We start from the raw sequence: 12500 nt of genomic DNA, 5'->3' as shown, positions 1-12500 counted from the left end.
TATTATTATTTTTAAAAAAATTTTTTTAGGTGCTTTTATGCCTTTATTTGACAGGACAGTTGAAGATGGTGACAGGAAGCGAATGGGAAAGAGAGACAGGGGAGGATCGTGAAATGACCCTAGCCGGACTCGAACCAAAAATTCAAGCATTTTCACAACCTTGAAAACACTTAATTGAAATTCAAGCATTTTCAAGGACTTCAAGCACCAGTGGGAAGCACTGGCTTAGCTTATTAGTACTGCACAGGGCTGCTGGACTGGGGGAGAAATAGGGCCTGGGCACTTCAGGCTTAAAGCAAACTTCCCCCCTCATAATTAGCGAAGCAGAACTGACTCACCAGGTGGGCCCCGCACCCTCGTGGGCCCCTATTTTCAGAAATGTGATTTTTTTTTTATTTTTTTTTTTTTTTTAGAATTTCTGTAAATAGGGGCCCACGAGGGTGCAGGCAGGGCCCACCGGGAAATGCCCGCTATGCCAGACGGCCAGTCCAGCCCTGGTACTGCGTAGAGGTGACTGGTGGTTTGGAGAACTTAATTCTCTCTGGCTGCCACGCAAGACTGAGCCAGGAGATGGGAAAGTGAAAAGTGCTGCTAATTTGTTTGGAATGCCAATGAGCACTAAATGGCTAATGGCCACCAGATGCCTGAAAAAGATCTATGATCGAAACGTTGCTCCTAATAAATTAAGTCTCTTGCAAGCAGTGTGCAGATCCTTTCCCGCTCCTACATGTGACCATTTTTTTATGTGGCACCTGCTGATGCTTTTTTGCTGGATGTGCGCACTTTCCACTACACTCTAACGGCCACCACCCACCACACCAAAGCAGCAGAGTAAGATGCCACAGGATTTGGCAATAGACGGTGGGCTAGATTTCGTAGCTCCTTTAGAAAATGAGTTTCGTTCTCCCTCTCGAGTGGCAACTTGATTTTTCTAATATGACCTCCTGACAATATGTAAAGCAATATTCTGGCTGTTGCCACGCTGAAAAGTTGCACGTTGATCTTAAAAAATAACGAAAATAAAAAAGACTGGGGGTGACGTCACATAATGCACAGTCAATTGGAAGTCTCCGCCCCTCAAAGTTGAAAAGGGAATATTTATCCGCATATCGGGCTTTTTTCATAGGCAGATAATTCACCTAATCATTGAAACAACGTAGGCATTTCATTCCTGACCATTTTCCTGTTACTGGAAAAAATAACACAGCTTGCATTTCTTTACTGACACGTAGTATTTTGGCGAATTGATCTACCCCCGTCACCTCATTGCTCTATTGCTTTGAGGGAACAGACCTGTCATCTTTTTGACATTTATCTCTCGTTGCCCAATGATGGTCAGACAGTCGAACACTAACTAAAAAGAGCACTCCTGAAAGTTTGAGAAAAAATATTTTTTTTTGCATGTACACAACAAGTGAGCCCACTTACCCCCCAACTTGTCACTTTTTGCCATGAAATCTGACGGTTCCGGGTAGCATGCACGCGCTAGCTGTATTCTGCCTCGTTGACTTTGCATTGACGTGACGTCACTCGGTCGGCTAGTTTTTGTTGTCATTTTTATAAATCAATGTGCAGGTTTTGAGGATGGCAACAGCCAAAATATTGATTAATGGGTTGTCAGGGGGTTATATAAGCAAAAATAAAGTTGCCACTCGTTAACACCAACGAACTGACAAGATATGAGACTGGGCCCACCACCTACAAGAACATACAAGGACTTTCTTTCTATTTCATTTATTTATTTTTATATTCCACATACCGCGCTCTTCCTTATTGGTGGTGCGTAATCCGACAAGAAGGGAACAGATCACACCCTATAGATAGTGCGCGTGTGTGTGTGTGTGTGTGTGTGTGTGTGTGTGTGTGTGTGTGTGTGTGTGTGTGTGCATGTGTGTATGTGTATGTGTATGTGTATGTGTATGTGTGTGTGTATGCAGTGTGTGTGTATGCAGTGTGTGTGTGTATGTGTGTGTGGTGTGTGTGTGTGTGTGTGTGTGTGTGTGTGTGTGTGTGTGTGTGTGTGTGTGTGTGTATGCAGTGTGTGTATGCAGTGTGTGTGTGTGTGTGTGTGTATGTGTGTGTGTGTGTGTGTGTGTGTGTGTGTGTGTGTGTGCATGGTGTGTGTCTATGTGTGTGTGTATGATGTGTGTGTGAGTATGTGTGTGGTGTGTATGGTGTGTGTGTACCTTGTATCCAGTGTATGTGTGTGTGTATGTGTGTGTGTGCGTGTGCATGGTGTGTGTATGCAGTGTGTATGGTGTGTGTGTGTGTACCTTGTATCCAGCTCCTTGGCCACCCTCTTGGCTGTGTGTATACAGTGTGTGTGTGTGTGTGTGTGTGTGTGTGTGTGTGTATGTGTCTATGTGTGTACCTGGTATCCAGTTCCTTGGCCACCCTCTTGGCTTTGTTCCACTCCTCCCCCTCTATGAAGGCGTCCACAGCCTCCTTCACCAGGTCCAGATTCAGATACAGCTCCGCTGCCTAATAACACATACACACATCATCAGAAAACACACACACACGCACATGTAGATGCAGACGCAGACACAGACACACACACACACACACACACACACATGGCAGACAGACACCGACAGAAAAACAGAGATACACACGCACTCACAAGCTCACAAACGAACGAACGCACACACTAGCACCCTAATCCGCACACATATGCGCTGCACACACAAACATGCTCGCCCGCTCAAATGCACAAACACGCACACAAACATACTCACATTCACAAACGTGCACGCGTCTGCGCAAACAGATACACAGTACATTGTACACACACACACACACGGACACACACACACGGACACACACACGCAGTGCTATAATAGACCTGTAGAACTGGAAGGATGGTGGAAAATGAAAAAAAAAAGTACAGGAGAAGTGTAAGAGTACAAGTTTCTTTGGCAACAGCTGGTGCTATAGCCCTTTGTGGGTTGTCGTAGCTACTTACACGCACGCACGCACGCACGCACGCACGAGCAAGGACGCACGCACGCACGCACGCACATCGCTGGTGGACTCCAGAGAGTGGCTTTTCAATCCCCTGGCGGCGCGCCAAACAAAAGGCTCTCGTAGAGCAGCTTGCTTTTATTCCCCCAGGGCTCCTCTACTGTCTACCTCCCCTTTCATTGCTGCTCTGAGGCGTCTATTTTCCCCATTTTTTCTTTTGTTTTGGGAAACCTTCAGGCGATTGAATGCCACACACCTTGTGAATTCAATACATTTTCTCATTGACTACATATTTTTTTGTTTTTTGTTTCATTAAAGCAGTAAAGGTCAACACAGGTCTCCAATGAGGTGTTTTGTGTGAGGCTGAGGTGTTGACAGGATCTTCATCTTCTCATCATCATCATCAGTGTAGTGTAATGTAGTGTAGTGCAGTGCAGTGAGGTGCAGTGTAGTGTAGTGTAGTGTAGTGTAGTGTAGTGTAGTGTAGTCTAGTGCAGTGCGGTGCGGTGTGGTGTGGTGTAGTGTAGTGTAGTGTAGTGTAGTGTAGTGTAGTGTAGTGTAGTGTAGTGTAGTGTAGTGTAGTGTAGTGTGGTGTAGTGTAGTGTAGTGTAGCGTAGAGTACAGTACAGTACAGTGTAGTGTAGTGTAGTGTAGTAGAGTAGAGTACAGTGTAGTGTAGTGTATTGTATAGTGTAGTGTAGTGTAGTGTAGTGTAGTGTAGTGTAGTGTGGTGTGGTGTAGTGTAGTGTAGTGTAGTGTAGTGTAGTGTAGTGTAGTGTAGTGTAGTGTAGTGTGGTGTGGTGTGGTGTGGTGTGGTGTGGTGTGGTGTGGTGTGGTGTGGTGTAGTGTAGTGTAGTGTAGTGTAGTGTAGTGTAGTGTACGTAGTGTAGTGTGGTGTGGTGTGGTGTGGTGTAGTGTAGTGTAGTGTAGTGTAGTGTAGTGTAGTGTAGTGTAGTGTGGTGTGGTGTGGTGTAGTGTAGTGTAGAGTCGTAGTGTAGTGTAGTGTAGTGTGGTGTGGTGTGGTGTAGTGTAGTGTAGTGTAGTGTAGTGTAGTGTAGTGTAGTGTAGTGTAGTGTAGTGTAGTGTAGTGTAGTGTAGTGTAGTGTAGTGTAGTGTAGTGTAGTGTAGTGTAGTGTAGTGTAGTGTAATGTAGTGTAGTGTAGTGTAGTGTAGTGTAGTGTAGTGTGGTGTGGTGTGGTGTGGTGTGGTGTGGTGTGGTGTGGTGTAGTGTAGTGTAGTGTAGTGTAGTGTAGTGTAGTGTAGTGTAGTGTAGTGTAGTGTAGTGTAGTGTAGTGTTGTGTTGTGTAGTATACTGTAGTGTAGTGTAGTGTAGTGTAGTGTAGTGTAGTGTAGTGTAGTGTAGTGTAGTGTAGTGTAGTGTAGTGTAGTGTAGTGTAGTGTAGTGTAGTGTAGTGTATCGTAGTGTAGTGTAGTGTAGTGTAGTGTAGTGTAGTGTAGTGTGGTGTGGTGTGGTGTGGTGTGGTGTAGTGTAGTGTAGTGTAGTGTAGTGTAGTGTAGTGTAGTGTAGTGTAGTGTAGTGTAGTGTTGTGTTGTGTAGTATACTGTAGTGTAGTGTAGTGTAGTGTAGTGTAGTGTAGTGTAGTGTAGTGTAGTGTAGTGTAGTGTAGTGTAGTGTAGTGTAGTGTATCGTAGTATAGTGTAATGTAGTGTAGTGTAGTGTAGTGTAGTGTAGTGTAGTGTAGTGTATCGTAGTATAGTGTAGTGTAGTGTAGTATAGTGTAGTGTAGTGTAGTGTAGTGTAGTGTAGTGTAGTGTAGTGTAGTGTAGTGTAGTGTAGTGTAGTAGTATAGTGTAGTGTAGTGTAGTGTAGTATAGTGTAGTATAGTGTAGTGTAGTGTAGTGTAGTGTAGTGTAGTGTATAGTGCAGTGTGTTGAGTGTGACTCACGGCGCTGTACTTCCGGAGCTGCACGAGGCGCGGCCCCACAACCTGCACCACCTCCGCCGCTCGCTCCCCACCCTGGAACTTTATAGACAACTCAGCAGCCTGGGGGGGGGTACAGAGAGGGAGAGAGGGAGGGAGAGGGAGAGAGAGAGGGGGGGTAGGGAGAGGGAGAGAGAGAGGGGGGGGAGGGAGAGAGAGGGAGGGAGAGAGGGAGAGAGAGAGCGCACACCACCATACTGTATAATTGTATTGCACTACTGAGAAGTAGAACAAGGAACAGAGAAGCAGAAATGAGAAACTCAGAGAGAGAGCGAGAATAAATAAGGGGAGACGAGAGAGAAATAGATAGACAGAGAGAGAGACAGACAGACAGATAGACAGGCAGATGGAGACTAGCGAGAGGACCCTGACCTTCTAGCCAGGCCGTGCCCTCCTAGTGACGCAACACCTTCAGCATTGCTGCTAGTCAGGTCAAGAGCAATGCAAGTATTTTCTGAGCTCCCGAAAAAACGAGAACTCCTCCCACAAACAACCATTAGCAAACCAAGGGAGGCCATTTGGGAAATGTCAAGCTCTTGGTCAGATCAAGTCTGGAAGAGATTTGAACAGGGTTCCCACACCTTTTTCATGAACAAATTCAAGCACTTTTCAAGCACCTTCAAGCACCAAATTTTCAGTTTTCCAGCACCTTTAAATAGTAGGAAGGGGGTGTGGGGTCCTCCCCAAGAATATGTGGTGTTTTTAAGATGCAATTTACTGCATTCTAATCAATTTTAGGGTGTCGAATGGCAAATCCCTTCTGACATCTCACTCCCTCAGATTTTTGACGTACCTGAACAATTTATTTCTATTATTTGGCTTACTGAGTTTGACATGACACGAATTTCAAGCATTTTCAAGCTCTTCACCAAATATTCAAGCATTTTCACAACCTTGAAAACACTTAATTGAAAAAATTCAAGCATTTTCAAGGAATTCAAGCACCAGTGGGAACCCTGTTTGAAAGTGGATGCTATGCTAATCAGGCTAATGCCGTTTGGGAAATGTTAATTGTCAAGCTCTTGGTCAGATCAAGCAAAGAGGTTGGATATATAATAAGAGGAATCGAAAACACGCCCACTCAATGCAAAAGCGTGTGCTAAAAATTGGGTCTCCTAAGGGGGCGTTGTCCCTCCTTCTTCTTCTCTTTTTGAGGTGTTTGCACAAGACGTGCGTAGGACTGGGTACCGAAATTCAATTCTTTGATGGAACCGAATTAAAAGCTAAGGTTCTACTTGGCATTGAAACGTGCCTTGTCTGTCGGTTCCACGTTTCGGTTCCTGAAGTCTGACTGTCAGAGCCATCAAATGTGTGTTTAAGCACGCGGCCATTTCAGCCAATCACAAGTGTCACAAACTGACCACGCTCCTCCTCTTCCCATTTCGCACCTCATTGATAAGACAGCTGATATTCAACCAGCTGATTGTACTATTGAGAAACAAAAACATGCCGTCGAAAGCGTGGCTATATTTCAGGAAAGTAGATAAGGAGGAGCGCGCTGCAATATCTGCGATAAACTAATAGGCTATGCAAGAATGGCAATACATCCAACCTGTTCAAACACCTGCTCTTGCATTCGATTAACTTGCGTGCAGAGTTGCAGCATCTTTACAACGGCAACACCGTCAACCTCAACCATGACCTCGACTCTTCAGGAAGATGTCTCTGACTCCTTGGAAACATGTTTTTCCATGAAAAGAGCTAACTTAGAAAGAACTGGTCTTGTGTTGGGGACGTACAAATGTAGCCTATTTAGACCGTCGGTTTAATTCGAGGGAACAAAGAACACAGCGACAAAACAGATTTCCTCTCTATCCGGCTGGAGAATAACGCCATTGTTTACTTGAAGTAGCGGCCGCTTAAGGTTAAATAACTGTGGATTGAAATAACATAAAAACGTTCCGTAAAAAACTGTAAAAAGCTAAGAATCTCAGCTTTCGAACAAGCCCTAACACATGTCTGTAGGTCTAGGTTAAGGAGATCGCTGGCTGTTAGGAAAAAAATGACGAGATAAAAAAAATGGATGGAAAGCGCTATTTTTTCACTTGCAACAGCGGCCGCCTACAGTTCAATAGCTTTTGAATGAAAGAATCTCAGCTTTCGAACAAGCCCTAACACATGTCTGTAGGTGTAGGTTAAGGAGATCGCTGGCTGTTAGGAAAAAAATGACGAGATAAAAAAAATGGATGGAAAGCGCTATTTTTTCACTTGCAACAGCGGCCGCTTACAGTTCAATAACTTTTGAATGAAAGAACATAAAAACGTGCCGTAAAAAACTGTAAAAAGCTAAGAATCTCAGCTTTCGAACAAGCCCTAACACATGTCTGTAGGTGTAGGTTAAGGAGATCGCTGGCTGTTAGGAAAAAAATGACGAGATAAAAAAAATGGATGGAAAGCGCTATTTTTTCACTTGCAACAGCGGCCGCCTACAGTTCAATAGCTTTTGAATGAAAGAACATAAAAACGTGCCGTAAAAAACTGTAAAAAGCTAAGATTCGCAGCTTTCGAACAAGCCCTAACACATGTCTGTAGGAGAAGGAGATAGCTGGTTATATATATATTTAGACCTATATATCTTTTAGATTAGGACTCTTTAGCTTAGATTCACCATGGCGTGAAAGCACAGTGTTGTCGCGGCTACTTGCAGCAGCTGATCATACGGCCCAGTTCTAGTCCCTGTATGGAAATGCGTGCGAGACAGCACCATCGAGCCCCCGTCAAGTTTCATGGATATTTATGAAGCCTAGTTGTGTTAGAACAGTTCTGCAGAACCTAGTAGAAAAGCCCCAGCTGTCGACAGACTGGGTAGCGTAGGCTACATTTAAAAAATCATGCCAGGCACGCTTGACATAGGATTGGTACCAGAAGTGAAGTTGCACCGTACAGCAGAACAATTTTAATCAGACATGAGTACATTTATCAGTATCAAAACCGTTTATTATACTTGCCAAGCCATGCCGAGAGGACAACTTGCAGCATGCAATTAATCATGAACGCTGTATAGAAATAAATGCCTTTAACCCGCCATTGCTTAAGTCACGATGAGCGCCGCCTTGTGGCAGGCAGGGAAACTCATGATTTGCAGACCCGTTACGCCATCTACTGGCCACTTTGGGTAACTGCAGGTTTAATTCAGGGTTTCTAGGAACCGAAAATGGAACCGTTCTGGTACCGGAACCGAAACGAAGGAACCGGAAATGGAACCGGAACCGAAAATTGTCAATCAATACCCAGGCCTAGACGTGCGCTACCGCCATCTACAGCGCTAAGGGGACTCCATTTATTCTCAACCTCAAGACTCCGAAGGTCTCCTAACCAAAGGTCTCCTAAAGGGGCGTTCACCCGACGTAAAGTGGATACTGGAAAAGAACCCGTCTGCTTTATCTCACTCTCATATACGATTCTTTGGATCAAGTCTGGAAGAGATTGGAAAGTGGATGCTATGCTAATCAGGCTACTACTGACCTTCATCCAGCATTTCTCCAGCAGGGCGGTGTTGTTGGTGTCCTTGACCCGCAGGTAGCAGTCCACGGCCCGGGCATACTCACCCGTCTGCTCCCACTCACGAGCCTGCTCCAACACACCCTCCACGCCCCTGGGATAACACACACACACACATACACATGCACACACACGCAAACACACACACATATGAACACACACGCAAACACACACACACACACATGAACACACACGTGTACACGCACACGCACAAACACACACACACACACACACACGAACACACACACACGCAAACACACACACACACACACACACACACACACACACACACACACACACACACACACACACATATGAACACACGCACACACACACACACATATGAACACACACACACACACATACACACACACACACACACACACACATATGAACACACGCACACACACATATGAACACACACACACACACACACATATGAACACACACACACACACACACACACACACACACACACACACACACACACACACACACACACACACACACACACACACACACACACACACACACACACACACACACACACAGTATGGTTTCAGCATGAAACGGCAGTAGACCCAGGACCATGCTGAGCAGGAAGGCAGCCTTCCAGTCAGTCTTCAGAGCTCTGAACCTGCTGCCACATAAGGGACCACAATGCAAATAAGGCTTGGCACTATTTTGTGTACATCCCTGTCTATTTATTCCTTTCAATGTATGGTTAATGTTGCTATACAATGTTTTACATCCAATAGATTAATTAATTAATTAATTAATTCATTCATTCATTCATTCATTCATTCATTCATCCATCCAGTGTACACACTGAGAAAGGTGACTCTACATGTGTAAAAGAACCAGGCACTAGCAAGTCAATCACTGCTTTTCTAAAAATAAATACAAAGAAAACCTACAGTGGATTAGCACATGTTTGATTTTAAAGGCCTTTACAGAGATGGCTTTACTTAAAGGGACACTGTGTAAGATTTTTAGTTGTTTATTTCCAGAATTCATGCTACCCATTCACTAATGTTACCTTTTTCATGAATACTTACCACCACCATCAAATTCTAAGTATTTATTATGACTGGAGGGATCTTCTGCATGGTCCGGCATTTTGAATTTCCAGAAATAACCATTTTTAGCTGCAAAAATGACTGTTTTTGGGCCATACTAGAAAATATTAGTTTATTAGTTATTAGTGTATTAGTTTGGCAATAGACAGCCCAGATCCAATGGGCAGCATAGTTGCAGTACCTTTTTTGACCATTTCCTGCACAGTGTACCTTTAAGAGGAGACCCGTAGAAATGAATGGGGACAGTTCGGAACAGCAGTATGGCGGGTGTGTGCAAAGAAAGACAGAAAGAAAGAAAGAAAGAAAGAAAGAGAGAAAGAAAGAAAGAAAAGAAAGAAAGAAAAGAAAGAAAGAAAAGAGAAGAGAACCTGTCCTTGTTGGTACTGAAAGGGTCAATAGCCAGACAAGTGGAGAGAGGGAAGAGTCAGCGCTTTAAAAAAAAAAAAAAAAAAGTTCCCTCTTGAGTGAGGAGGGGGGAGGGGCATTATGCTTCATTGGCTCTTGATCTGACCATGCACAAAATATATTCCTTTTTCACACACTCTCTTACTCTCTCTTTGCAACTCTTGAGAGAGAACTCTTTGATGTTTTCCCCCTAGGTCATTACAGAGGAGGAAGTAATGAGTGCAGAAGAGATGTGGAGAAGAGAGAGAGGGAAAGAGAGAGAGGGAGGGAGGGGGGGAGAGAGAGAGGGGGGGGAGTAACAGAGACAGAGAGAGACACTCTAACAGAAGAACAGAGAAAGGGAGAGCGGGAGACGAGAGAAAGGGAAAGAGAGAGAGAGAGAGAGAGAGAGAGAGAGAGAGGGGTGTGTGTGTGTGTGTGTGTGTGTGTGTGTGTGTGTGTGTGTGTGTGTGTGTGTGTGTGTGTGTGTGTGTGTGAGAGAGAGAGAGAGAGAGAGAGAGAGAGAGAGAGAGAGAGAGGAGTGTGAGAGGGACTGAAAGAGGAGTGTGAGAGGGAGAGGTGTGTGAGCTGCATCTGCTTGACTAATGAGTTCCTCATTAGTTGCATCATTAAGCATAAAGAAGCGGCCATGTTTTAATAACAGGCCACGCCGGGCCAGACATGGGTGTGTGTGTGTGTAAATGTGTGTGTATGAGTGAGTGCGTGCGTGCGTGCGTGCGTGCGTGTGTGCATAGATCAGCACTGGCAGAGGACTGACTGAGACTGCACAGTGTGTGTGTGTGTGTGTGTGTGTGTGTGTGTGTGTGTGTGTGTGTGTGTGTGTGTGTGTGTGTGTGTGTGTGTGCGTGTTTGTGTTTGTATGTGTGTTTCAAGGGGCTGACATCTTGACTTTCTACTCTTGTGGACTGATGTGCAGTTTGGCAGCTGGTGTACTCTGCCTGCTCCATACATATTTGCTGCTTAGTGCAAAGCCTGATTTAGGTGTGTGCATGTACAAACCCCAACTCCGGTGAAGTTGGGACGTTTGGTAAACAGTGAAAAAAATCGAAATGCTATCATTTTCAAAACATTCAATCTATTCATTAGATGGAGAATAGTGAAAAGACAACATATTAAGTGTTAAAACCGAGAAAGAATATTGTTTTGGGGGACATATGTACTCATTTCTAATTTGCTAAATGCAACACGTCTCAAATAAGTTGGGACGGGGATCAGTGAAATTTAGTAAACATCCAAATAAGATAAAACAACAAAGAGGAACATTTCAAAATGAATTGTACTGAGGGACAATATAGGTGTCCAGGTATAAGATCATCACAGAGAGGCTGAGTCACTCAGAATTAAAGGTGCAGAGGGAATAATTACCATAGTTATTACATAAATTTTTGAATTCCCTTTGATTTACCATGATTGAGCGTATATAAAACATATTTTTGTCACTAAAATCATTGTATAGGTTCATGACATCATGAAATATATATTGGCTGTAGTCTCACTCTAGCACTCCAGGAATTACAGCTATTGAAAATTGACCATATTAAGAATGCTTCGTGCGCGCAAATGATACAGAGGTGTAACATTCTCCTATGCACCCGAGCTCACTTGAAATAGACCCAGAAGACATGGGAAACTGTCCTTTGCTTACAGAAGTCAGCAGAAGTTGTAGAAGTCAATTCTTTTTGACAATAATAGAGTATTGCACATCCTAGGGCAGTCATGGGTGAGCGGTTAGGGCGTCAGATTTGCATCCCAGAGGTTGCCGGTTCAACTCCCGACCCACCAGGTTGGTGGGGGGAGTAATCAACAAGTGCTCTCCCCCATCCTCCTCCATGACTGAGGTACCCTGAGCATGGTACCGTCCCGCCACACTGCTCCCCATGGGGCGCCACTGAGGGCTGCCCCCTTGCACGGGTGAGGCATAAATGCAATTTCGTTGTGTGCAGTGTTCACTTGTGTGCTGTGGAGTGCTGTGTCACAATGACAATGGGAGTTGGAGTTTCCCAATGGGCTTTCACTTTCACTTTCATCCTGTGCTACAGTGAAAATGGACCATACAACTTGTGTTAGTGCTAACTTCAAAAGTCAGCCTCCATGATGGCATGCGGGTGCAGTAGTGCATTGGTTAAGATGTTCTCACTCATCTGTAGAGTTAAATACAGTGCTGAATGGTATAAATGGGTTTTAAACAGCATGAAAAGCTTTTCATGCACTATATTTTGAAGGGAGATCTTTGATTACTGCCACATAGTAGGATAAATTGCATTATCTCCTATGTTTTAACAGTTGGGCTCCATCATAAGGACCAGCAGGTGATAAAATGGTGGGCTTTTGGTCAAGACCTGTCACACTGTAAGCACTACAGACAGGAAAACATTGCAAAACATGACAAGGAATACACCCACCATTTAAGCTGGTGAAATCATGTCCAAGATAGGAATTAACACTGTTTTTTATATAAAATCATCTCATCGGTTAATGTATTTAACTGTTAAGTGTTGTCTCTTGTTTTGTTTTTAGTCTTCCTCGACATTTGCTGCCTTTTATTGTCCCCGTCCCAACTCTTTTGAGACGTGTTGTTTTTACATATTCATGAATATCCCCCAAAACA

At 44.2% G+C, this 12500-nt stretch overlaps 1 protein-coding gene across 1 annotated transcript in view; it reads right to left on the bottom strand.

Annotated features, from left to right (window-relative positions):
- ift172 (intraflagellar transport 172) overlaps positions 1–12500 on the bottom strand; it is a 97807-nt gene that overhangs the window by 22116 nt on the left and 63191 nt on the right. Inside the window, exons 35-37 of the mRNA XM_063223751.1 lie at positions 8373–8502; positions 4872–4970; positions 2372–2481 (exon numbers count right to left, since the gene is read on the bottom strand). Of these exons, the coding sequence (XP_063079821.1) occupies positions 2372–2481; positions 4872–4970; positions 8373–8502 (339 nt within the window). The remainder of the gene's footprint in view (positions 1–2371; positions 2482–4871; positions 4971–8372; positions 8503–12500) is intronic.

This window comes from Engraulis encrasicolus, chromosome 18 (assembly GCF_034702125.1).
Source record: "Engraulis encrasicolus isolate BLACKSEA-1 chromosome 18, IST_EnEncr_1.0, whole genome shotgun sequence".
Classification (NCBI taxonomy): domain Eukaryota; kingdom Metazoa; phylum Chordata; class Actinopteri; order Clupeiformes; family Engraulidae; genus Engraulis; species Engraulis encrasicolus.
The sequence above is the reverse complement of the archived record's forward strand: the minus strand, read 5'-3'. Positions and strand labels throughout refer to the sequence as shown.